The 21,672-nt window shown below is 37.9% G+C and overlaps 1 protein-coding gene across 11 annotated transcripts in view; it reads right to left on the reverse strand.

Annotated features, from left to right (window-relative positions):
- Positions 1-488: 488 nt before the first annotated feature.
- ZMYM2 (zinc finger MYM-type containing 2) overlaps positions 489-21,672 on the reverse strand; it is a 91,176-nt gene continuing 69,992 nt past the window's right edge. For 9 of the 11 annotated variants that reach the window (XM_040583515.1, XM_040583512.1, XM_040583513.1 and 6 more), the window contains 13 exons: positions 19,742-19,907; positions 18,791-18,825; positions 16,915-17,044; positions 16,626-16,741; positions 15,635-15,806; positions 14,069-14,176; positions 12,191-12,285; positions 10,852-11,020; positions 9,716-9,867; positions 5,560-5,674; positions 4,210-4,461; positions 3,712-3,832; positions 489-1,343 (listed from right to left, as the gene is read on the reverse strand). In XM_040583515.1, the coding sequence (XP_040439449.1) occupies positions 1,151-1,343; positions 3,712-3,832; positions 4,210-4,461; positions 5,560-5,674; positions 9,716-9,867; positions 10,852-11,020; positions 12,191-12,285; positions 14,069-14,176; positions 15,635-15,806; positions 16,626-16,741; positions 16,915-17,044; positions 18,791-18,825; positions 19,742-19,907 (1,824 nt within the window). In that variant the 3' untranslated portion in view covers positions 489-1,150. Of the gene's footprint in view, positions 1,344-3,711; positions 3,833-4,209; positions 4,462-5,559; positions 5,675-9,715; positions 9,868-10,851; positions 11,021-12,190; positions 12,286-14,068; positions 14,177-15,634; positions 15,807-16,625; positions 16,742-16,914; positions 17,045-18,790; positions 18,826-19,741; positions 19,908-21,672 lie in introns of those variants that run through there. The other 2 variants (XM_040583519.1, XR_005826280.1) reach the window with 2 other exon arrangements.

Genomic DNA, 21,672 nt, shown 5'->3' on the forward strand with positions numbered 1-21,672 from the left:
ACAAATGAAAGGACTTTTCAAAAAAAATCATCTTTCCATTTTCTGCAACTTCACATCTCATATGGCTTTTGAACGGAGGCATTGGGTAAAAGAATTTTCCCACCCATAGTCAAGTACTGACTGTATTTACATATAACAATGCAAGGACAAACAACAAAAGTTAAAAATTTAGCATACTGTATTACTTTACATAATACAGCATAAAATCCCTTCTAAGGCTACAAAGGACAGATTTACAGCAATATGAGGTACTGGTATTTATGGTCAGAAAAGTAAAGATGGAAAAGAATTATGTAGCATTGTCATCAGACATTTCTTTTTCTTTTTTTTTTTTCCTTTTGGTTTTTTTGAAGGGTTTTTGGTTTTGTTTTTCTTTTTTACAAAATACATGTCTTGATGACCACATGCTTTAAGCTTATATTCATTTATTTTTTTATATATATTTATTTATTTATTATTTGTAGGGGCAATTGAGAGAGAGTCACAAATAAGGAAAGGACACTAAGGTTTTAATAAGGGCAACAAAAAAAAAAAAATAATGTTTTCACCAGAATAGATTCACATTACAGTACACCAATATCGACAGCATTCTCTTTTGTCTATTTTTGGTACATAAGATGGAATCTCTCTACATAACCTTATAAGGCTTCAGTAACTAAAAAGTAAAAAACCTATTAGTTTACAATTCATTTAAAAATTCTGAAAGACACAGCAAGTTCTAAACTTTAGTAGTGCTACCCATACACAACCATCCGGTTTAAGAACCCATTAAAAGAGCCTCCTTTCAAGGGAGCTTCTAACAGCAGATTTGTGCAATATGAATGTCTCTTACTACAAGGGAAAAAAAAATACACATGGAACATTCTCATTCATATTTTGCAATGTAAAAAGTTACAAACATATCTAATCAAATAAATAATAATAAAAAAAGAATCTGAAATGTGTTTGTTATGTATCCTAAAACCACTATGCAGAATAATGGAAACTTTCACTCACAGACTATTTACATGGTAATACCCAGCTGAGGGTACACACTGCTACAAAACTCATAAAACAAAGGGTAAACTTGAAATATTTTCCATAGTAAAGGTCTAGCAGCATGACTATATCTAATGCTGTTTGTTTTCTTGATGGTTTTTGGAAGTTTGTTTTAATCTATGTCTTCATCCAGTTCATAATTGTCTTTATCATAAATATCTTTTACTAAAAGAACCCGTACGAGCATATTTTCCAAAGTGTTGCGGTCCAGTGAAGTCGCAGTGTACCAGATGGGACTCTCTGCAGAGACAGAGCACTCTGGCTGCAGATAGAACATGTCTGTCCTCTGATTCAGATTCTGTGGGCTACAAGGGGGAAAATACAGGGGGTTAGAAAAACACCCTCACAAGATAAAACAGTATTAGCAGTTTCAATATCCCGCAAAACCAAAACTCTTAACTGTACCTCAGCAAGTTACCAAAAAAAAGAAAAAAAAAATTAACATGGAGAAATGTGGTCTCGTCCATAGAAGGAGCCCTGCTGGGTCTGGCCCAAGCCCAGCCAGTCCCACCTCCTCAGAGCAGCCAAAAGCAGGTGCCTGGGACTTAACAAGCACACAGGAGACCACAGACTCTTCCAGCTTTCAAAAATTTGCAGATCCAGGACTCGCTAAACCAGACAGTACTTGCTATCTATGCAGGAACCACTGATCAACATATTTTGGTATCAGTAATTACTTGCACCACTGCCTGATATGGCTATCTCTGCATGTGGAGCCTGGGGTTCCCTCGAAAATCAAGGGCAGCAGTTCTGCACAAAAATACAAGAAGGTGGTAAAATCCATCCTTTTATTTTCCTTGAAAGGCTGGTCATTTTAAGTCTTAAAATCCCTTAATTCCTGACGCACTATACTTTCAGTTTGATCCAGCTCAGACACATAATCTAACCCACTACACAAGACTCCTTTAAGGAAATTCTAGTATTTTGTCCATTTAGACAAGTTTCAGGAAATAATTTGCAACCCTGCCTGTGGAAGTGTTCATTCATGCTCCCTCCTCCATAAATACTGCAAACGTCAGGAGTCAACTCCATTTCATGTGTCTTTGGTAAAATTTTTACCAGCTCATCTTCCCAAACTGGCTGGTAAGGTATCGGGTGCTCTTCTTCACCTGCTAGGGGAAGTGTTGGCTTGTTCTGTTCCCACGTAAATCAGATTAAGAATCAGGTAAGAAGCAAAATATGACTGTTCAAAATATTCTAATAATTTAAATATTTTAATTTCCTTCCTACATTTTTGACAAGCCAGTATTTTTATAGGAACAAGCAATGATACAGTCTCGATAGCTGTGAATGAGAGGATCTGGACAGCTGCAGCTGTCCACTAGTTGCCAAGTATATGTCAAACAGCTAGCATTACCTTAAATTTTACAATAGCTTTACAGTATTACCTTAAATTACAACAGCAGTTTAAATTTTGCAATAGCTTTTAAAGTGTAAAATATTTTATTAAAATAATTTCATGAAAGGCGGGAGGTGTATGTTATTAGAAGTGGAACCAGGAAAAGCAGTCTGCTGCTCTAGTTAGCAATGGTGACCAATATCTGTAAGACAGCAGGACTTGAAACCACTCCATAAACGATACTCCAAGTGAGCTTAAGTGCCTTCTTCTCCCCAATGTTGAGATGTTTCTAAAAATAAAAAAAATTATTTGTTCTCTCCCCACTACTGGCTGTGTAACTCAGTTCAAAAATCCAGCTTCAACTTTTTAACGATATACCCTCTCTGAACCATGACCTTTTGTGTGAAGGCAAAAAACCCCTCCCTGCAACAGTCAGAACTGAGTTTATGAAAAGCAGGTCCTTGCATTAACGGACCACAAGCTTCTCTTTAAATGCTTCTTTCTATAACATCACATGCTTGCACTTCTACCTACACTGTGTGCAACTTCTTCACCTTTAAGAGTAAGATGCTGTTTCCTAACACACATTGTGTCTCACACTTCATTTGATTTCCTGTGTTGTATACACAATGTGATTTTATTCCTTTGGTATCACTTGCCTGTATTTATGTAACTACATTAAAATCAGTCGCTTGAATGGCTGTTCTAATTAAAGAAAAGTATTTCCCCTGAAATCCTGTTTTCAAACACTACCGAATTATTGGTTTTAAGAGTTGCCAAAGCTTTTCTTTTTAATGTATTAATTTCTGTGCAGATTGGAAAGTAACAAGCTATTCTAAATGCTGGGCTACTGTCAGTAGTTTTTTTTCTACTACAAAATATTTTAAGCACGTTTCAAGCTAGGTATCTCAAAAGCATCTAAATTTCAGATTCCTGATGACTTAAAATGAAGCAAATGCATTGTCTCAATCCAGTTTTTACTGAAGAGACAAGGACCTCACAAATTTAACCCTCAGCAGTAAAACCTACCAGATCCCTTGCTGGTAATGCTCTGCAGAGACACTTGGTGTTTCCGGGTAAGAAAACTGAATGATACTATCACTGCCAGATGAAGTCCTTGACAACTTACACTGAAGTACTCTGCTGCTTCCACACCTTCTGCATGCCTTGTCCAGATACAGAACAGGAGATTTCAATGCTTTCATTTAGGTATTTTTCAGAAGATTTCAATCCATTCCCTTTTCTTGGGCATCTTTCATGTTGCATAAAAATATTTGCCTTTTGTACCTAGGTCTACCCCAGACCACTTGCACATCACCCTGTAGCATGCTTACCTTTTAGACAGATAGCACTCAAACATTTTCACAGGGCATCTAGCTGGATCAGACGTGTTTTCAATTTGTTCAAATATTGGTTCATCATCTTCGTGTTTCCTTTTTCCAGTAGTAATTTTATCTTTAAGAAGAAAATCAAGATCTAAGCTATAACTTGAAGTTACTTTACATTTTCAGTAAACTTCCCAGAGTGGGCAGCCCACCAAGTACCGCAATGCGGTTGCCACAACTATGCATATCTGCACACTGGAAATGCAACCCACCGCCACAACGAAGTCACAGCATTTAGCATGGAGACCAGTGGGCTCAGGGGGATCATTTAACACAGAGACCCTGCTGTCTCCATGGACCACGCACTCTGATTATAAAGATCGGGGAGCTGAACTGCTCAGCTTTACGCAAAGGCAGACCTCTGGCTCCTGGCAAGGTGCTCAGGTGTCCCTCACAGGAGCACAACGTGGATGCTCCTGCAATACTAATTTTCAACTGCCATAGTACCTTCACTATCAGCTCTGCACAGGGAAGACACTTGGTATCGAAGACAAGCTTTGCTTTCCATTGTTAGAGGATTTTTTTTCCACTGTCTAAAAACAGTGCCAAAAGAAAGTCTTAAGTGCTGCTCCACTGTCTTCAGGCCAAAGTATTTAGTGTTGAAGTAGAACAGAGTATTCAGAAGAGCAACTGGTGAATGTGATCCTAGCTGTTTAATCCTCCAAAGGTAATCTTCTTCAACTCGAGAGAATATCGATCCTTTAAAAAAGAATATTAGAGAGAATACAATGGATTAGCACACCAATTGTCCAGGTGCAAGAGAATCAAGTTTCTGTTTACCATAATATTTAACAAAAGGATCATGAAAAGCCTCTAATAAGCATATTTAATTGTATGTTCACACCCCCAAAACCACCTCTTAAAAACAGATACTCACTGTTCCAGTAAGAGACAGGTAATGGGAAATACGAGTATAGGCCATTTCACACGGAACGTATTTCTGTTTAATTACAACAGCATCACTTACATGCAGCTCCATCACGTTACTACATAAAACCAAATGTTCAAGGGGCTAATCTTAAGCCCTTCATAAACAGCATATTTTTTAGTTCATTTTATTCTGCTCCGGCAAGGTGTTTGAATAGCTATACCTTCTTCTTTCTTACTACTAATGGATATTTCACTTGGAAAGCGCTTCTGGACCATATCAGGGTATAGGGAGGACCCTATACAAAGGCGCTCTAGAGCTATACAGAGAAAAGACAGTGCCAAGGAGAGAGAGGAAAGGGGCTGTTCAGGACATGCCCTGTAAAGAGAATTGTGACAAAGATGGAAGAACAGTGGATCCTGCAGTTCAGCACCAACATTGATCTGCTGGGGAAAATTCCTGTTTTCTCCATGAACTAATGATCCTTCTGAGCAGAAGCTCCATAGAAGAGAGTCCTCCCAACCAGCTAAGAAAGGCTAAAATACACAACTCGTTAGCCCTACCCACACACAGCCCAGCACCTGCCTGCCTACCTGCTTCCCATTTGGGAAAGGAATTGGAAAAAAAATAAATTCTGCTCAGGTTTAAAGTATAGGTCAAAGAGCAGCTGTTTATCCTAACTTTCTTTCCTAAAAATAGATAGTCAATTTAAGCTTAACAGGCAGTGGCAGACTCAACTCTTGCAGTATGGATTACCAAGAAACAGGACAGTAAGAACATGTGCAGTCTTAAATGAACTCTTAGATGGTATCTTTATGATTTTTAATCAAATACTATTGCAATGCATAAAATGTTTGTATATATCTACATGCTTAAGAATACAGAACTATTAAGAGATGAAAAACATACATGACCAAAAAGAAAATTACCATCTGGAAGTATGCTTGGTTGCCAGCTTCTAAGGATTTTATTTAATTCCTGTTCAAACGTCTGGTAGATTGGATCAATAAATATGTTGTCTTTTCGATTACTTCCATATAAATACTACAGAAAAGAGAGAGAGACAATATTTACAATTCCAGATTAAAACAGTTCCTGTGCTATAAGGTGGTTCTTCAGTGCAATGCTTGCACTTTTGTAAAAAAAAAACCACACACAGTTAGCTATAAAAATAAAGCAATGACACTTTTCCAATATTTAGCAGTTAAAAGTTACCTCCAATATAATATATGTTGTAAATGTCTGACTGAATATAAATAAAAAATTAATTACAACTTGACCATTGTTCTCTAAAATTTCCTAAGTGCAACACTGAGTCAGTGAATAGGGAGTTATTAAAAAAAAAAAAACAACAAAACAACCAACCAAAACCCACAAACCCCAAATCCATAACTAATTTATCTCTTCCTCCACCTAGATCTTCAATGAAAAAAACCCAACCATTTAGCAACAATCTGCCACTTTAAACGGGAACTCTGGACACTGACAAAAGCACCTTCAACACACAAGTGAAAGCAAAAAACCACCCCTGTGTATTTGTGGTAATGATATACAGCAGTGCAAGAAAAATGATAGGATGGTGCAAGGCACCCGCCTATTCTACAATCAAATTATCCTAACCCGCTTGATCTTACAGAAACTCTTTTGAACCTTTACCAAGAATTAATGGCTGAGGGATACACTAGTATTTGATGCTATCCTCTCTGGAGACACTTGTAAGAAACGGAGGATTGGCTCCTTAAATTTTCCGCTTCAGTGTTATCTGTGCATGAACAAGCCTGTTGTTAGTGAATACAATAAAAATGACAGACAAAAAATGTACTCACTTCTGGAAATGGCATCTATTTCTGTACACGTAGTTGAAGTAACATTAAACACAGCACTTGTTTATACTAGGCTGTTCAGCATACCTTGACTTTCTTATCTTTGCATTTAGTTTTATAATAAGGAAAAACGCGTAAATACACTTTCCTACAAGTCTCCAACACATCTTCATTTAGATAAATATATATAGTAAGTTTAACTAACTCTTTAAAGCGCAATATTCCCCAAGATGTGCTTGCTTCTACATACCTCAGTTTTGATTTTCATAAAGCAATTCTAAACCAGACAATACAACTCACTAAAAGCTTCACTAGGTTTGCCTCTCTGTTACCTGGCACATTTTTCCTCTATGAATTTTCTTTTTCTCTGGTCTGCATTAAAGACACTGAATGCTGGCAGTGAAACTGAAATTAAGACTGAAATTTGGTTCAAAAGTAATTCCCACACAAGCTTGTGAGAACTCAACTGAAAATATTTCCGTTTCCTGGTTCAGAATAAGTGTTTGGCTAAACCTCAACATCCCCAGCAGAAACCTGTGAAGCATCCTGGACCATTAGCACTGCAGAATCTACAAAAGAACGATGACATGTTGCAGTCTTCCCTGGTACACACCACCTAACATGCATCCACAAACCTTCTTTACCACACCATAACCTTGTGCTCTGCTCTCTACAGACACTAGCGGACCCAGGATCAGCCTTAGTTGTTGCCACCTGAGATGAGTTCTGTGGAAACCACAGACACCTTCAGGCAAACATCTGCCAAGCTCCATCAGCCTGAATTTTGGCCAGACAACCCCATTATTATGGGTGGGTGGGGGTGGGTGGGAACGGGGAACGAACAAAAAAAACCAAAAACCACCAAACCCTCCCAATCTGTACTGGGACAAAGAACGAAGGCCACGATGCAGCAGGGGAGCAAGGCAGGCTAACGCCTTCTGCCAGAGGAATCCTCTCCACTAGATGCCCACCTGACCATGCAACAACCTTTTTCATTTTAAGTGTGCTGTTTTTTCAGGATCAGTACTTCAAAGTTACCAAAACCATTACTGAACCATTTCTGGTCGGAAGCAGAACAATTTCAGCTGCAAACGAACCTGAACTGAGAAAATGTATCATTTGACTCAGGGACCAGTTTGCTGGAATAGATTTTCCAAGTGCTTCCCTTAAGAAAAAGTTATTTTACGAAGTCAAAAAGCCAACTGGAGATTTAAGACTCCTGAGCACCTCCCCTGCGCTCAAACCGTATTACTGCCATGAGGAAAAGCTCCAGCCTGAGCCTGTACTGGGCCACAGCAAGTGCAGTAATTCTGGCGGAGAGGGAAAGTGCTCTTTTCCTAACCTAGGGCTTCCGCATTCTCTTCCTTCAAAGAGAAACTTACTCTAAGTCAGCAAAATATTGATGAACTTTGGCACAACTTTAACCTTAAATGGCATCATTTAAACTCCTCTGAGCCCCTTTGAGTTAAACAGAGCCAATACCTTTTATGCAGTAGCAGACAATTTATTCTCTTTCAGGAGAGTACCCACGTCAGGGTTGTCAAGATGGAAAGAAGTACTAAGAAAATACCAGAAGGCAATGGACTTTTGTTGCACACTGCAACAACTGTGTTGCATTTAGTGTACCATTAACTGGTTTAAACCTGTTTCTTTGAGAAGGGTAACGCGTAGGCATATACATCATACAATTTGCCATCCGCGCACAGATGCTGGCTGCAACCCTTGACAGCTCACATGCTTGCGCGTTTCTGTCCCTCCCTCACTGCCCGCCCTTGTGAAATGCAAACTCCTCAGAACAGGGCACATCTTCCTACCAGTCTGAATAGCAGTGGCACAACTGGGCTGAATAAATGGGGCTGTTAACATCGCCTGAATTAAATACTGGACACTAAGTATAAGCATAAATTACAGTGAAACAACAAGTTATTCCTCTAATGTTCCAGTGTTGTGTATGTGTATTAGGGCACGTGAATATTGTGTTGTGCTACACAAACTTTGGTTCTGATGCGCTAGAAAAAAACAAAAGTTGTAAAAATAACTAGCTTTCACAGTAGACAAAACAGACTATGTCAAAGGCACAAAGAGAAAGGTGAAAAAAGAGAAAATACTAATTTAATTCCATTTTATAAACACGTACCTCACACTGTGTATTGTTTATCAGCTTAATAAGAGTATTTCCAATTCAACAGAAAGATACAGAGACACAGTTTGTCATGCAAGTGCAGAAGCAGCAAGCTAGTTGAATTTGAAACATGCCTTGTAGCAATATTGACTAAAACGCCAAACAATAAATGGTTGCTGCTCAAATTTCAGTCATGAGGTAAAGGTATCAAGTAACTCCCTAATTTTGGATACTCGGGATATGGAAAAATTAGTATAGGTACTATTTATTTTAAAAATATTTTGATTAAAAAAAATTGTCATTTGATTCAAGTTCTCTGCCTTAAGTATGAAGCACTTTAAGCAGGACTGCAAAGCCTGTGAGCAGCTTGCTTTTCACATCATATGCAATTTTTAATGCCTTTTAGCATGAATGAAATGTTGTGTTCTCAGCTCTGAACACTGCTTATTTTATCTATGATTTGCCTTATGTACCAAAAATTAAAAGACACACTCTGCTTAAAAGGTAAGTTGCAGAATAGCTTTTCTAATTATCTAGTGATACATTATTGCCTTCACAAATGATACCCCTAAATTGACTCCCTTTATCTTTGAAATACAATGTAATTACAATTTGCCGGCAGGGTGTATGCCTAAGACAGTCGATGTAGCAGAGTTTCCTGCACTCCACAAAATAAAGCCTGACTGCCCACAATCTGCAATATTCAGTACATTACTCTGCCAAAAAGACACTTCAAATAGCTCATTTCCACTATGTGCTAAGTATCTGAATTAGTAAAACATTTACAGATCATGCCTTGTTTCATTCTGTTTTTACATTAAGCCATCTTTAGCAACCAAAATGAAGCACAGCATTCAGAAAACCTGTCATTTTAAACTGCAAATTCCTTGCTTTAACCCAGCAAGAAGCTTAAAATTATTACAGCATACCAGTTTGCATTTGAGTTTTCAGGATGGTCTGCAATCCCATTTTCTATACAGACAGCTTTCTACAATGTGATTTACACAGCAGCCTCTCTGTGTTCCAGATCATAGCCATTATATTAAGAATAGCTCCTAGCCAATAAATCCACATTATCTCCATTCTTCCACTGAAATGGGTTAGTCAAATCAGTAGGTCTGCTTCCCAGCCTCTACTAACCTCCTGAATCCCAAGACACAGATAATAGATGCTGTCAGGTGCATAGTTCTCTCCATTTGGCCTTCGAATTTCATTGACAAAATGTGTCAAACCATAGTTTAACTCAGCTGAAGTATGTGATAATAGATCTTCCTTTAATTTCACAGACTTTACTGTAAAATAGAGAAAAAATGCTACATTACACAACAGAATGATTACATGGTGAGGGTAGGATGGGGTATTTTTGGACTGGAAAGTGGGAAACTGGCTTGTTGTCCTCTCCACTAACCAATGAACAAGTCTAAAAGCACCAAGTACTTGAAGCACTAGGTCTGTATTAAAATAAACAAGGCTACCAGAGTAAAGTCTAGTTAACCAAATGCAGTTATCACCCACTGACGAACGCACTGTCATGCTGACATGCACTTCTCTGAAAAAGCTGAGTGCAGAAGTGGCCCAAGACTCCGAAGCGAAGACAGTGCTGTAGAGGGAGACCTTCAGGGGAAATCGCAGTTTCCAAAGATCCAACAGTGTAATGCAAAGGTTCTAAGACGCATGTGGGAGCTGAAGAACAGCAGGAGTAGCAGCAATCCAGCAATCCCCTTTTCCCTCACGGTGCCAATGTACACACAAGAGGAGCACTGCAGAAAGAGCAGCAAAGCTCCACAGGAGCAAAGGCCACCTCGTGCCAGAGCTCCACAGCCACATAATGCCAGCCTCAGATGCTCTCTTTCCAGCACAAAGAACAGAAGAATAGGATGCCCCTCCCTTGCAATTTAGAAGTCCAGAAAAGCTGTGAACTCCAAGGCAAGTTAAAATATGAGGAAAAACAGGATACAAACAAACAAAATAATCAAAATGGTCCTAGAAAGTCAGAAGAGGCAGAAAGGTGCTGTCCTGGCTTGCATGAGAAGCATGAGACCCAGCACACTGAACTAAGTAGGGAATAGTAGTTAAACAACACAAAAACCCCAGACAAACTGAAACGAAACAAAACAAAGAGTTTGGCAACTCTGTGGTAAAATAATCCCAGTCATTGTGGGAACATTAGGCACATGTGAAAACTTATATTAGAAATTCCATCTGAAAATCAGACGAGTACAACAATTCTCCCTATCAAGTAAGAACTGGGATGCCAGATTTTTGGAAATACTTACTTGATTTCAGTTCCTCTAATTCTGGAAGCTCTTCATCTAAATACCGAGACTTTACCCAGTGCTTCCATGCATTTACACCATACGTATATTTGAATGGAAAACTACACTCCGAGTTTTCAGAGCTGTCATCGTGAGACTGGTATTCTGACACTGCTTTCCTCTTCACCCCCTGCCATGGAAACATAGTGGTTAACACCACTGGCAGCAATAACACAGAAGCCGGGCAGAATAAGCAAGCTGCATGCCAAATTACAAAATGTTCAGTGCAAAGAAACACACGCTTCATTCAGTAGGTAGGTTCTGTGTTGAACATACTTCTAAGGACAGTGTTTACTTAAGCTGACAAATGTTTCTAATTCACCTTTAACACTGGTTCCTAATGCAGACAGAATAATTTTTGATAATGGAGCTGCTGCGTTGGTTACATCATATTAAGCAACAACCACATGATGCACCAAATAATTCAGTGTATTTATAGGATTTCATTGTGTTAATGTGCAGGAAGATACAATTGCTCAAATTGTGTCAGAAAGTCAACATTTAGGTTCAACTGAAGCCATCAATGAAAAACCCAGCACCGGTCCCAAGTTAAAGTATGTCCAGGAGTGGACATGTGGATAATGTCCAGTGGATAATACCAACAGTTTAGACTCCAAGTTTAAAACCAGAAAGATATATTTTTTTCTTAGAAGTTGGATGGGTCTTTTTTTAAAGCTGTGATACCCGCTGTAGTTACTGCAACAAAACTGTTTCTACTTTCTGCCAGGCACCAGAAACTTTATTTCTTGTTAGCTTCCTTCTAAATAAAAGAGTATGGCTTATTTATTTGCAATATCTAAAATAAGTTTTTTGACTGAAAACAGTATCTGGGAAAATCACAAGCAACTAAAAAAGTGGGGGGGTTAAACTATTTTATACAGGAGATGCTACAGTTCCCATTATAAGCCATGGTAATGCAAACATTCTTCCATTTTACTATCAAATTAAACCAAGACTGTTTTGTTCAAACCAGAAGAGAGAAACGCATTACTAAGAATACAGAAATTATATACACACTAGCACATCACGTCAACAGTTCTACAATGTGAAGCAAAAATGGGATCACAATTTAGAAATGACACTCCTATTTAACCAAACAGTTAACTGCAACAGACAGGACTGAAATAACTTTATTATTTGAAACGTATCAACTTATATCATAAAGATAGGGTATCAGGTATGAATAGGCAGTAACACATTTTAGATCAGTATGAACACTAAAAACCGAAACCCCAGCATATTATTGCCCTCTTAAATTTTGTGGGGCTTTTAAATTTTTTTATTAGCATGACAAAATTACCTTCTTTTTAGACCGAGGCCTTGGCTGTTCCTCATATTCTTCCCCAAAAACGGGAGGTAACAAAAACTCATTTTCTGTATCAAGCTCCTCAGTTGCTGAAAATACATTAACAGAAACTTATTTCTAAACATCTTTTGAATAATATTGGTTTGGAAAAAAAAAACCAATGAACTGTATCAGTGTTCATTAACATAAGGGGTCCACAAAAGCACATCTATAAACATCACCAAAGATCGGATTTCAGTAAGAGGAAATAAAGCTATTCTTTTGAAAGTAAGGCAAAGCTATCAAAATGTTTACTTCTAAACAAACTGTAAAGGACACAATGCTCAACATTTCCAAGTACCATCTCAAGTCTTGATGGCAGCATTTCTTACTAAGGACTTTAAACAATTTTTCCTGCCTAGGCAGTCTTCAGTATTAAGAAGTTGAAGTTGTAGTGAGAATGAACTAGTATAGAGAGAAATAAGTGGAAAAAATACACATTAACTTACTACAGGCACTTTTGTTCATTTATTTCCATAATTTCTACTCATGTTTTGTATTTTATATAGCACTTTATACTTGGTTAAAAACTTTCAGGCAACACAGTGGAACGAGACAACACATGAATGGATTTAATGTTGCAAGTTTCACCTTTATTTACTTTACTCAAGATGGTTCATCCCTCATTTAGCCATCAAACAATGTCTTCATTCAAAACTGAATGCTCTAACTGGCTGACTTCACCACCTTACTAAAGACACCATTCAAACCGGCCCAGAGGAAATAAACAGCACTCGCGTGCTAAGTTTTGAGAAATCCGCCCCAGACTAAACACCAGTCCTTCTCCTGCTACCACAAAGAATCGTAACTTGGAAGCACTTCAGTGCAATTAATATCTATTACAAACTGCTATTATTTAGTATTCAACTTTTTTTTTTTCTTCCATGGCTTTTTTTTTCCTCATGTATTGAGCCTCACTTATATAGAAAGTTAAAAGTCTAGTATACATCTGGCTAATAAACTCCCTAAGACTAAGGTCAGAGTAAGTCCTAGACTTGGCCTTTAAATTAGACATACAGCAAACTGGGAAACCCAGTCTGGGCATCCAGTGCAGATATCCACAGCACAAGGCAAAAGGAGCCTTTCAACATCAGCTAGAGAAGCTATCCAGGGGAGGTATGAGAGATACATGTCCAAGAGAAGCTATGTTGACGGAGACACTAGCTACAGCCAGGAGCTTTCTCAGATCTTGGATTGATTAGAACATGGTATAAGGAAAGAGTCACTGTTGCCTGCATTCGATAGAGTGGTAGAAATTGTAATACATAAACCCAAGACCTTCTTTCAAGAAAGATCTCAAAGTATTGATGTTCCTGCTAATTCAAATAAGGCTACCTTTTTCAAATACAGGTACAAACATTAACAAGATACTAAAAGGCGACACCAATGATGTGCAGCACACCAGCTTACAATTTTCTAACAAACCTGAGTGGGAAATTTGCCCTTTTGCCATTTCTGCTCTAAAACACCACTTTCCATGGAAATACCTAGTGACCGAAGAATGCATTCGTTACTGTTACATGCCATCCGAACCTTTGAGCCTTCAAAATAGCTTTGTTAAATCCACATCCAAAACCAAGTGGTGCAGTCAAGTTCATCTGTGAAAGGTTAACTCCCCTTTTTCTTTGAATTCTGTTTCAAATACTGTATTTTAAACGATGGAGGAACTAATTCAGGAGCCTCCAGTCTTGCAAAGACATTGCAAAGCTTTACTTAACAGTCAGGTGAATCTTGCAATCAAATAAAGCTCCTCTGAAAGGATGATGAAACAAGGTACAATAGTTACCCACAATGTCTACTTCACAATATTTATCAAAATGACAGAAAAAATACCTCTTGGAAAGTCTATTTCAATATCAAGGTCTGGCTCATATGGAACATCAGGCAAGCTTGTCCGTGCCTCTGTTTCTGAGTTCAGAAGATCCGACTCTACTATTACACCTGTTTAAAACAAAACAAAAAAAACCCACCACAAAACTCTTGTTATTTTAACCAACACATGCAATCCATGTGTTGGTTATTTTTCTACACGATTCTGCCTGCAACAGAACAGACTTTCAAGTCTGTGAAAGAGATCCTACAAAAGTAAACAAGGCAGGCAGAGGGAATCAAAAGCTTGACCTCTTTCCAACATCTGGCAAAGACAGATTTCTCCAAATTCAGTTCTCTGCAAATGAGCAAGCTCTGATCCCATAAATCTACTCATTTAGCTAGCTTGTACTTAACCAAAAGAGAACAAGGAACTGCTAATGGCAACCTTGTAACACTACCAGAAAAGCCCAGCTTTAGTGGGGGAATGGCAACAGTGTGGAAGAGGATGTGGCTCCTGGAACTGCAGCACCACTAGCCTCCTATACACCAGGCTCAAAGTGTAAGTTCGTGTCATTTATCAGCATCCTTTGAGACACATTTAGAAAGAGCTTAAAAAAAAAAAAAAAAAAAAAAAGAACAACCCACCATACATCAAAATTTCCCCTGAGTCAAGCAAAAATCTTAAAATCTCGTTTTTGGAAGAGAAGGCAAATTCTCCTGGGAAGATACAGAAGAGACTTGAGGATTTTGGCAGGCAGAGACGGGGAAGAGGGGCAGAGGTACGTGCACTGCAAAAACAGCATTACAGATGTGCAGGACTTTTTGATCTTCAGCTGTAAAGCTGTCTCAGACAGTTCTGTCCTTTTAGGTGACCTGGTTGGATGACAAGCCATTTCAGCATCACAACTCAAATGATGTATCAGCTGAAGCACTGCTATCTAGAAAGAGATGATCCTTGCAGGTCAGGATCAATCAAGCGCAAAAGCTTCACCAGGTCACCTGGTTTTGTTGATCACAGTTCCACTTGTGCAATTTATGTTTCTCTTAGTTTTAACAGTCCATGCTTCCCCATACCTGACAAAAAATGTGCCTAGTAATGTATTACTACAAAGGGACGAGACCTCTGTACAGAGAAGTTGGGTTCACACCTGTAAGCCACAGCTACAGAGATCACTTTACCTAAACTTCCGAGTTGAGTTTTTCTGGGAGGATAAACACAGTGGTTTTGGTTTGTTTTGAGTTATGCTGGGAAGAAAATGTGTTTGTGATCCTGGATGAGTGCCTGTCATCAGCCATGGAGCTGGCCCAAGCAAAGGGAATGCCTGTGTTTTTAAAGACAAAGGTCTGGTACAGCACACCAAAGCCACACAACATACTTCGGAGAGTTTTCTGTATTTCAAATGCGCTAAAATTATCTTTTACAATATTTAAATAATTAAGATTTCCACTTAATATAACAACTCAATTACGGCACGGTACCAATCAGAATCTTTCAGTAAAATAAAAAAAACCCAGCTCCTCTCTTGATTCACACCCACACATACACCTCAACGCTCCAAAAAACCAAGAACTCAGCAGGAAACTCACTGGTCACATCAGAAGCTTCAGTTTTTCCATCATGTTCAGGTGCCATCTCTGACAAGTTCAGTAGCTCAGTTTCCAGAGGATTTGAGGGCACTTTTCCCCTCAGCTCTTCTATTGCTGCAAGGATTTGCTCACTGCTATCCAGAGTAGTGGGTAAAAAAACTGGAACTGGCACCTATGCAGACACGGAAGAAGAGATAATTAAAAAAGAAAAAAATGCGGCAGCAAAGCATCAACAGAAGTCAACAAACTCTACATCCCTCTTCTAAAAGACACTGTTAATACAGAGAACCATATTTCTTCAGTGTGGGCTAACAAAAGAATGTTCACACGTTAAAAAATTCAATATAAATTATTGATAACACAAGTGAAAGCAGGAAAGGATAAAGTTAAGCATGACAAAATACAGTGGGTCAAAATAAGAACAGAAGGGACTTTGGAAATTCAAACCTGCCTGACCATAACTTCAGACTAACAGTTTGGACAAGTCAACGTCCTATTTTAGTGGCTTGCTGGTAGAACACAGAATTTTAGGAATTCAAGGTTTTTTCCACCATTTGGATGAGATTTGGCACTTAAGTGCTAACAAATTTAATTTACTTTCTTTTGCTGGCACAAGTTTCTTTTTTTTACTTTTCTTCCTTCTGTTTATCCCCCTCTACCATCCCTTCCCAAGACAATCTTTCAGTTTCCCCTTTACCAGAACAAATCTTGCTATTTAACGCTTATTGAGCAAACTCAAAAGCATCACTCAGAATCGTTCCTAAAAATCTCAGCAGCACAAGATTTTCACACTGAAAGCAGGCAGATTATTTCCTCAATTTTAGTACTTAAGTGCCACTGTCACACTTCTAATGCCTTCCCACTGAACAGTGCTGCAGCACCCTGCAACCTTTTAGATGGAACAGAATGAGAACAGTCAAGAATACAAAGTGGTCCCACACAAGCATGTGAATGGATGCCGATGTAAACATGAAGCTGAAGTCTCACTTACAGGAACAGGAAGCGTCGTAGGAACAGGAACATTTTGACTATACATATTCATAGGCACCGGAACATAGACAGGTACAGGAATAGGCACTGGGACATACTCTTTTTTCCAATCATCTTCTATTAAAAGAAAAAAGAAAAAGGCAAACACTGCCAGGTACTTAAATATATTTTACACCTGCAGTTTAGGGAAAAAAAATTAGAATATTTGCCGTGTGTTCCAAGACAGTGACAGTTAAAAAAAAAAATCTGCAATGAAGAAATTAGTAGTTCCAGTACAGTTCAAGAGTTACCTGTCTGACAAGACTTCGTCTGCATATGAGGTTTACAGTATGTGGCTTTCGTCATTGTCAAAGGCTTGCAGAGAACTGCCTTGTTCTTCATTTCTCTGTTAGGTGTTGGAGAAGGTGGTGGTGCTGAGCCCTACAGACAAGCAAATAAGACAATGTGCTGCTACACTACACTGATTCCAACACAATGTTCTTGATTTAATGTATCAGTTGATACTTTTCATATGAGATACTGAAGAGGAAGCTCACAACAGCATGAAACACCAGCACCAACTATTATTATTTAATTGCAAGCTACTCTACATTTCTAGTAATGAGCTGTAGCTACCAGGAATGTAACATAGTTGTATCTTGCTGTCAGGCCTAGCACTTTGACAACTTCTGGCTCATTTTCATTTTTTTTTTTTTTTTAAGTTTAAGATATTATTTTTTTATATTCTTGTTTAAATGGAATTGCAATTTAAGCTGTTTTATAACTTCAAAATTAATTTTAGCTGTAAAAAGAATTCACTATAAGTAGCATAACAAATTCCTGGCTCAAAGTCTAACCTCCTTGAACTATGCTATAATCCAAAGATTGCATTTTTTTTTTTAAAAAAAAAAAGCGTTTCTGAAAATATGTCCGATTTTTTAATCCTGAAGTATGAGCTTCGAGCTCCCCCTGCTGGCTCTACAATAGTGACAACAAATACTTGGGAATATCCCATAATGCTCAAACTGCATCCTTACAGTCAACGAGTAAAAAAAACCACATCTCGGTCCAGACATGTTTTTGGTCACCTAGCACCTGTTTTAGAACCTGATTTACGCAGCACGACTGTCACTTATTTGGTCATATGCAGTAAGACTAGCCCCACATATCCTTTTAAACATGGAAGGGAAGTCAAGTCACAAGAACAGCAGCAGGCTTTATTTAACAGGCGTACATTTTCTAAAATAATAAAAAAAATTACTGTATCACACATAGCTTTTATATGCTCTTTAAAAATTTAGGGAATGAATTAACATCATTAAATACTAGATGTTTGTAACAAGACAGTTTAGCTTGTCTTGTGTCTCTAGTTACCTAAGCAATCTTGTTTTGTCTTTCATTAATCTGTTTTATAATGCCATCAAAGTACTTCCACTTAAATCTAAAATTCAGCTTATAGCAGCCTATCTGCATTAAAGAAACTAGTCCATTTTTTCATGGAAATACAGGCAGTTCCAAGATCTTCCATCTGATAAACTGAGTTTCAAACAAAATACACTAAACTAACTGAAAAAAATATTATTAATAATACTTCCGACAAGCTGATAACTGAAACGCAAAAACGAAGGCCGCTGCTCCACTGATGATTCCCACCCTCCCAGACAGTGATCCTGCAAAAGGTTATGCTTCCCTACTCTATCACCTGCAGCAAAGTCAATCAGACCTTGAGCACCAATTATTCTGCTCTTGGGAATTATAATTTAAGATCTGAAGCTTTATTTTCAGCCTTTCATAGCTGAGATACAACCTTAATATTCTAACTGACCAGTGAAACTCTATTCCCTTTCCACACTCCATATTCACATATTTAGACTGATTAGGTGTGTTTAAGATACGCATAGTTGTGAATCAAGTTTTAAGCAACACTTCCATGCACTACAGATGTAAAATACATGGCTGATATTTTGGTTTTCCAAAGTGTCCAGAAGACACTGAAAAGACAAAATATGAATATTTAAAAATGTAATTTCAACTAGTGATGTGAAAAAGACTAAAAGCCTCCATAAATTTAGCTTAGTATCATTCAAATATAATAACTTCTTTTTAATAGCATCATTTAAGCCATCAGGATCTCACATTTTAAATACATCTGAGTGTATTATATATATGTTAAATATATATACTTACTGTTATTTTTGTTCGGGGGGTTTGACAGCCCTGATCTAAAAATATAAGAAAACAATTTTAGAAAATTTTTCCCCTTTTTCAGAATCAAAGCAAATTTCAGTTAAGCAACTCAGACAACTTCTATCATCAGGATAACATCAAATTAACAGCAGTGATTAGTACTGTATCACAGGCAAGAGCTGCATGGGAGACTTCTCATTCACAGGCACCTCACCACTACACAAAGACAAATGCTCATCAATGCTCCATCCAGATGTGAATACAGCCTCATTCAAAAAAGTAAACACCGAAATGTTCAAATATGAAAATGGCTGTAGAAAGAAGTTGCATTGCTACAATTGCATTAATTAAAAAGCTGATTTATTTGAACTTTGCCTCACTTGCCATTTAAACCACATAAACATGCATTCAGCCCCATCAGCAAATTTACATGGTACCTATTGCCAACAAAAATAAAGCAATGTATTCCTCTTATATAGATAATTTAATTCCATTCCCATTTAGTTCCATTTCATTTATTTCTTCTTAATTCAATTTATTTCTTTTTTCATTCCTGGTGCATTTGTATGCTCTCTGTGATCAAAACACATTTTGAAAATAAGTGTTTCCACAGAGCAAGCAATGACAAACCAGAGCACGACGAGAGGAAAACATTTTCTGTCCCCATGATAATACAACAGTAAAATTAACTTAACCTAAAAAGATGCTTCTTAAAAAGCAATTACAAAACTGTTTGATTACCTGACAACGTTTCAGTTCTTGAAAAAGCAATAAAATAAAGAGCTAAGATAAAAAATAGCAAGCAGCTCAATGATGCCTCTGATGCTAAAATAAAAAAGGGTAATCTCTAACACAGTTTATTACAACAAATAAATAATTCATGCAGCTTTAAATTTTTCATTTAAAGGAAGCATCTTGTTTGCCATTTAGCATCCATAAAGCAGCACATACCATAGTGTAAGTTCTCGGGTCCTTTTTGGGTTGCCAGATTTGGTTCGTTTTGTTGACAGTAGAAACGGAGCAAGCAGTGCTGGTCACAAAAGTGTTTCATTTCACCACGCCACTGCACTTTCTCTTTGAGAGTTCCTTGAGACTTACAACAGTCACATCGTGCAGCCTTAATGCAAAGGAAGATTTTGACATTTTTAAACAAGCCTCCAAAAAAATTATTTCTACATTTTAAAAGGTTTTGTTTTTAAGAATACTGAAGAATCATTACTGCCACACAGTCAAGTTTCGCTCAAGCAAGCTCTATGATAGTTACACTACCTTCTAACCAGTGTACACAGGCACATCTGCCACTTTATTTTCAATTGTTTGCTGGGGGTTAACACCCAGAATGAATCATTAAATCTTTAAAAATTGCTCACCTCTAGACAGTCAGCAAAAAGTGAATTTTATGCATCAATTTTAATTAATTCTACTTAAGCATTCTCCAAAACAAGAGCAGAAAGTGACTGAGACTCCTTAATGGCTCTCTTGAACCGACAAGTAGAACTGGGTTTTATCCCCCCGAAGTTTGGTGGTTTCTTTGTTTTAAGTGGCAAACAGAATCACTTCTCTGGGTATCAAATTGAAGCACTTTCATGTAAATAACTTTTATATTTTCATTCTTTTAATAGTTTGGCAACATGTAGATTCCAATTATTTAGTTCATCACAGTTTCTCTATGATTTATAAACAATAGCTTTCACACTAAAGAGGTTTCCACAAAAATCTAGTTAGCACATAACTTGAAACTCAAAACTTTGTTCATATGTATCCCTAGCTAAACATTTAAATAAAGTATCTTTCACCAGCCTACACGATAATTTCATGAGGCATCACTAAGACAGACATTGCTTTTCTCCAAAATAGATTCCACTGAATTTAATCAGCCATGCTGTAATTATCTGAACAGCAGTAGCCCCAGTTTCAGACCTTCAAGTAAGCAAAGAACTGTATGAACTACTGCTCCCCCGATATTGCCTGCAACCTCCATTCTAAAGCAGTCCTTAAAAAAAACCCCAAAAAGCTTTACGGAATCTCAGGAATCCAAAATAAAAGTCAACCTAATAATATAGCCAGGAGAGAAAGAGGGAAGTTATGACAATATGCAACATAAAACATTCATACGTAAAAGCATACACAACATTGCAGTTATGCACAAGGCTCTGATGGCTAAAAAAAGCCACGAAGTTCCAACTGTAGTTCTCATTACTCCAAAAAAGTATGAACAGGCCAATTAGTTCCAATTTAAAAGGTAATTAAGTGTTGAGTTCCTTCTCAACTTGATCAGTCTGGCACCATGCTCTGGCAACGCAGAAAATTCAGCTCCCAGTTGTAATCTTCAAATACTTAAGATGATACACCGAGAGACTTGATTCTAACAGTACAACCAGTTCTAAATTGGAAGCAACTGAAGCTGTAACTTCAGGATCAACTCACACTAAGTGCCAGGTGCCCCTGGAAGGGCAGGTATTTCTTCCCCGCTCCTCCGTGCAGGTGTCAGCAGTAGTGCTTATGCACCTGTAGGTTACACAAGGGCAGGGACCTTCCAGCACGGCATTTCCCTCATCCTCCCTCAATTTTTATTACATTTGTCACTGACTTTCTGCTGATGCTGACCCACAGTTCATTTTGCAGCAGAGATATTCTCAGTGGGATAAAAGAGCAAGTAGGTTGTATTCTTGGAAGGGAGCGGGGAAGAAGATGAAGTGTAAAGTGTTGCCAAAATAGCCTAGATTATCAGTTCAGGGAAACTGTGAATTCACACCTTTAATGCAAATGCATCTTTCAAAGCCACCAAAAGGCTGAAATACCAGTAGAAAAAAAAGCTAATGTATAATTCACTCTAAATCTCAAGCCCACCTAACACTAATTAAGAATGACAGCTGACCTGT

The sequence above is a fragment of the Falco naumanni genome, chromosome 2 (assembly GCF_017639655.2).
Source record: "Falco naumanni isolate bFalNau1 chromosome 2, bFalNau1.pat, whole genome shotgun sequence".
In the NCBI taxonomy this organism is placed as follows: domain Eukaryota; kingdom Metazoa; phylum Chordata; class Aves; order Falconiformes; family Falconidae; genus Falco; species Falco naumanni.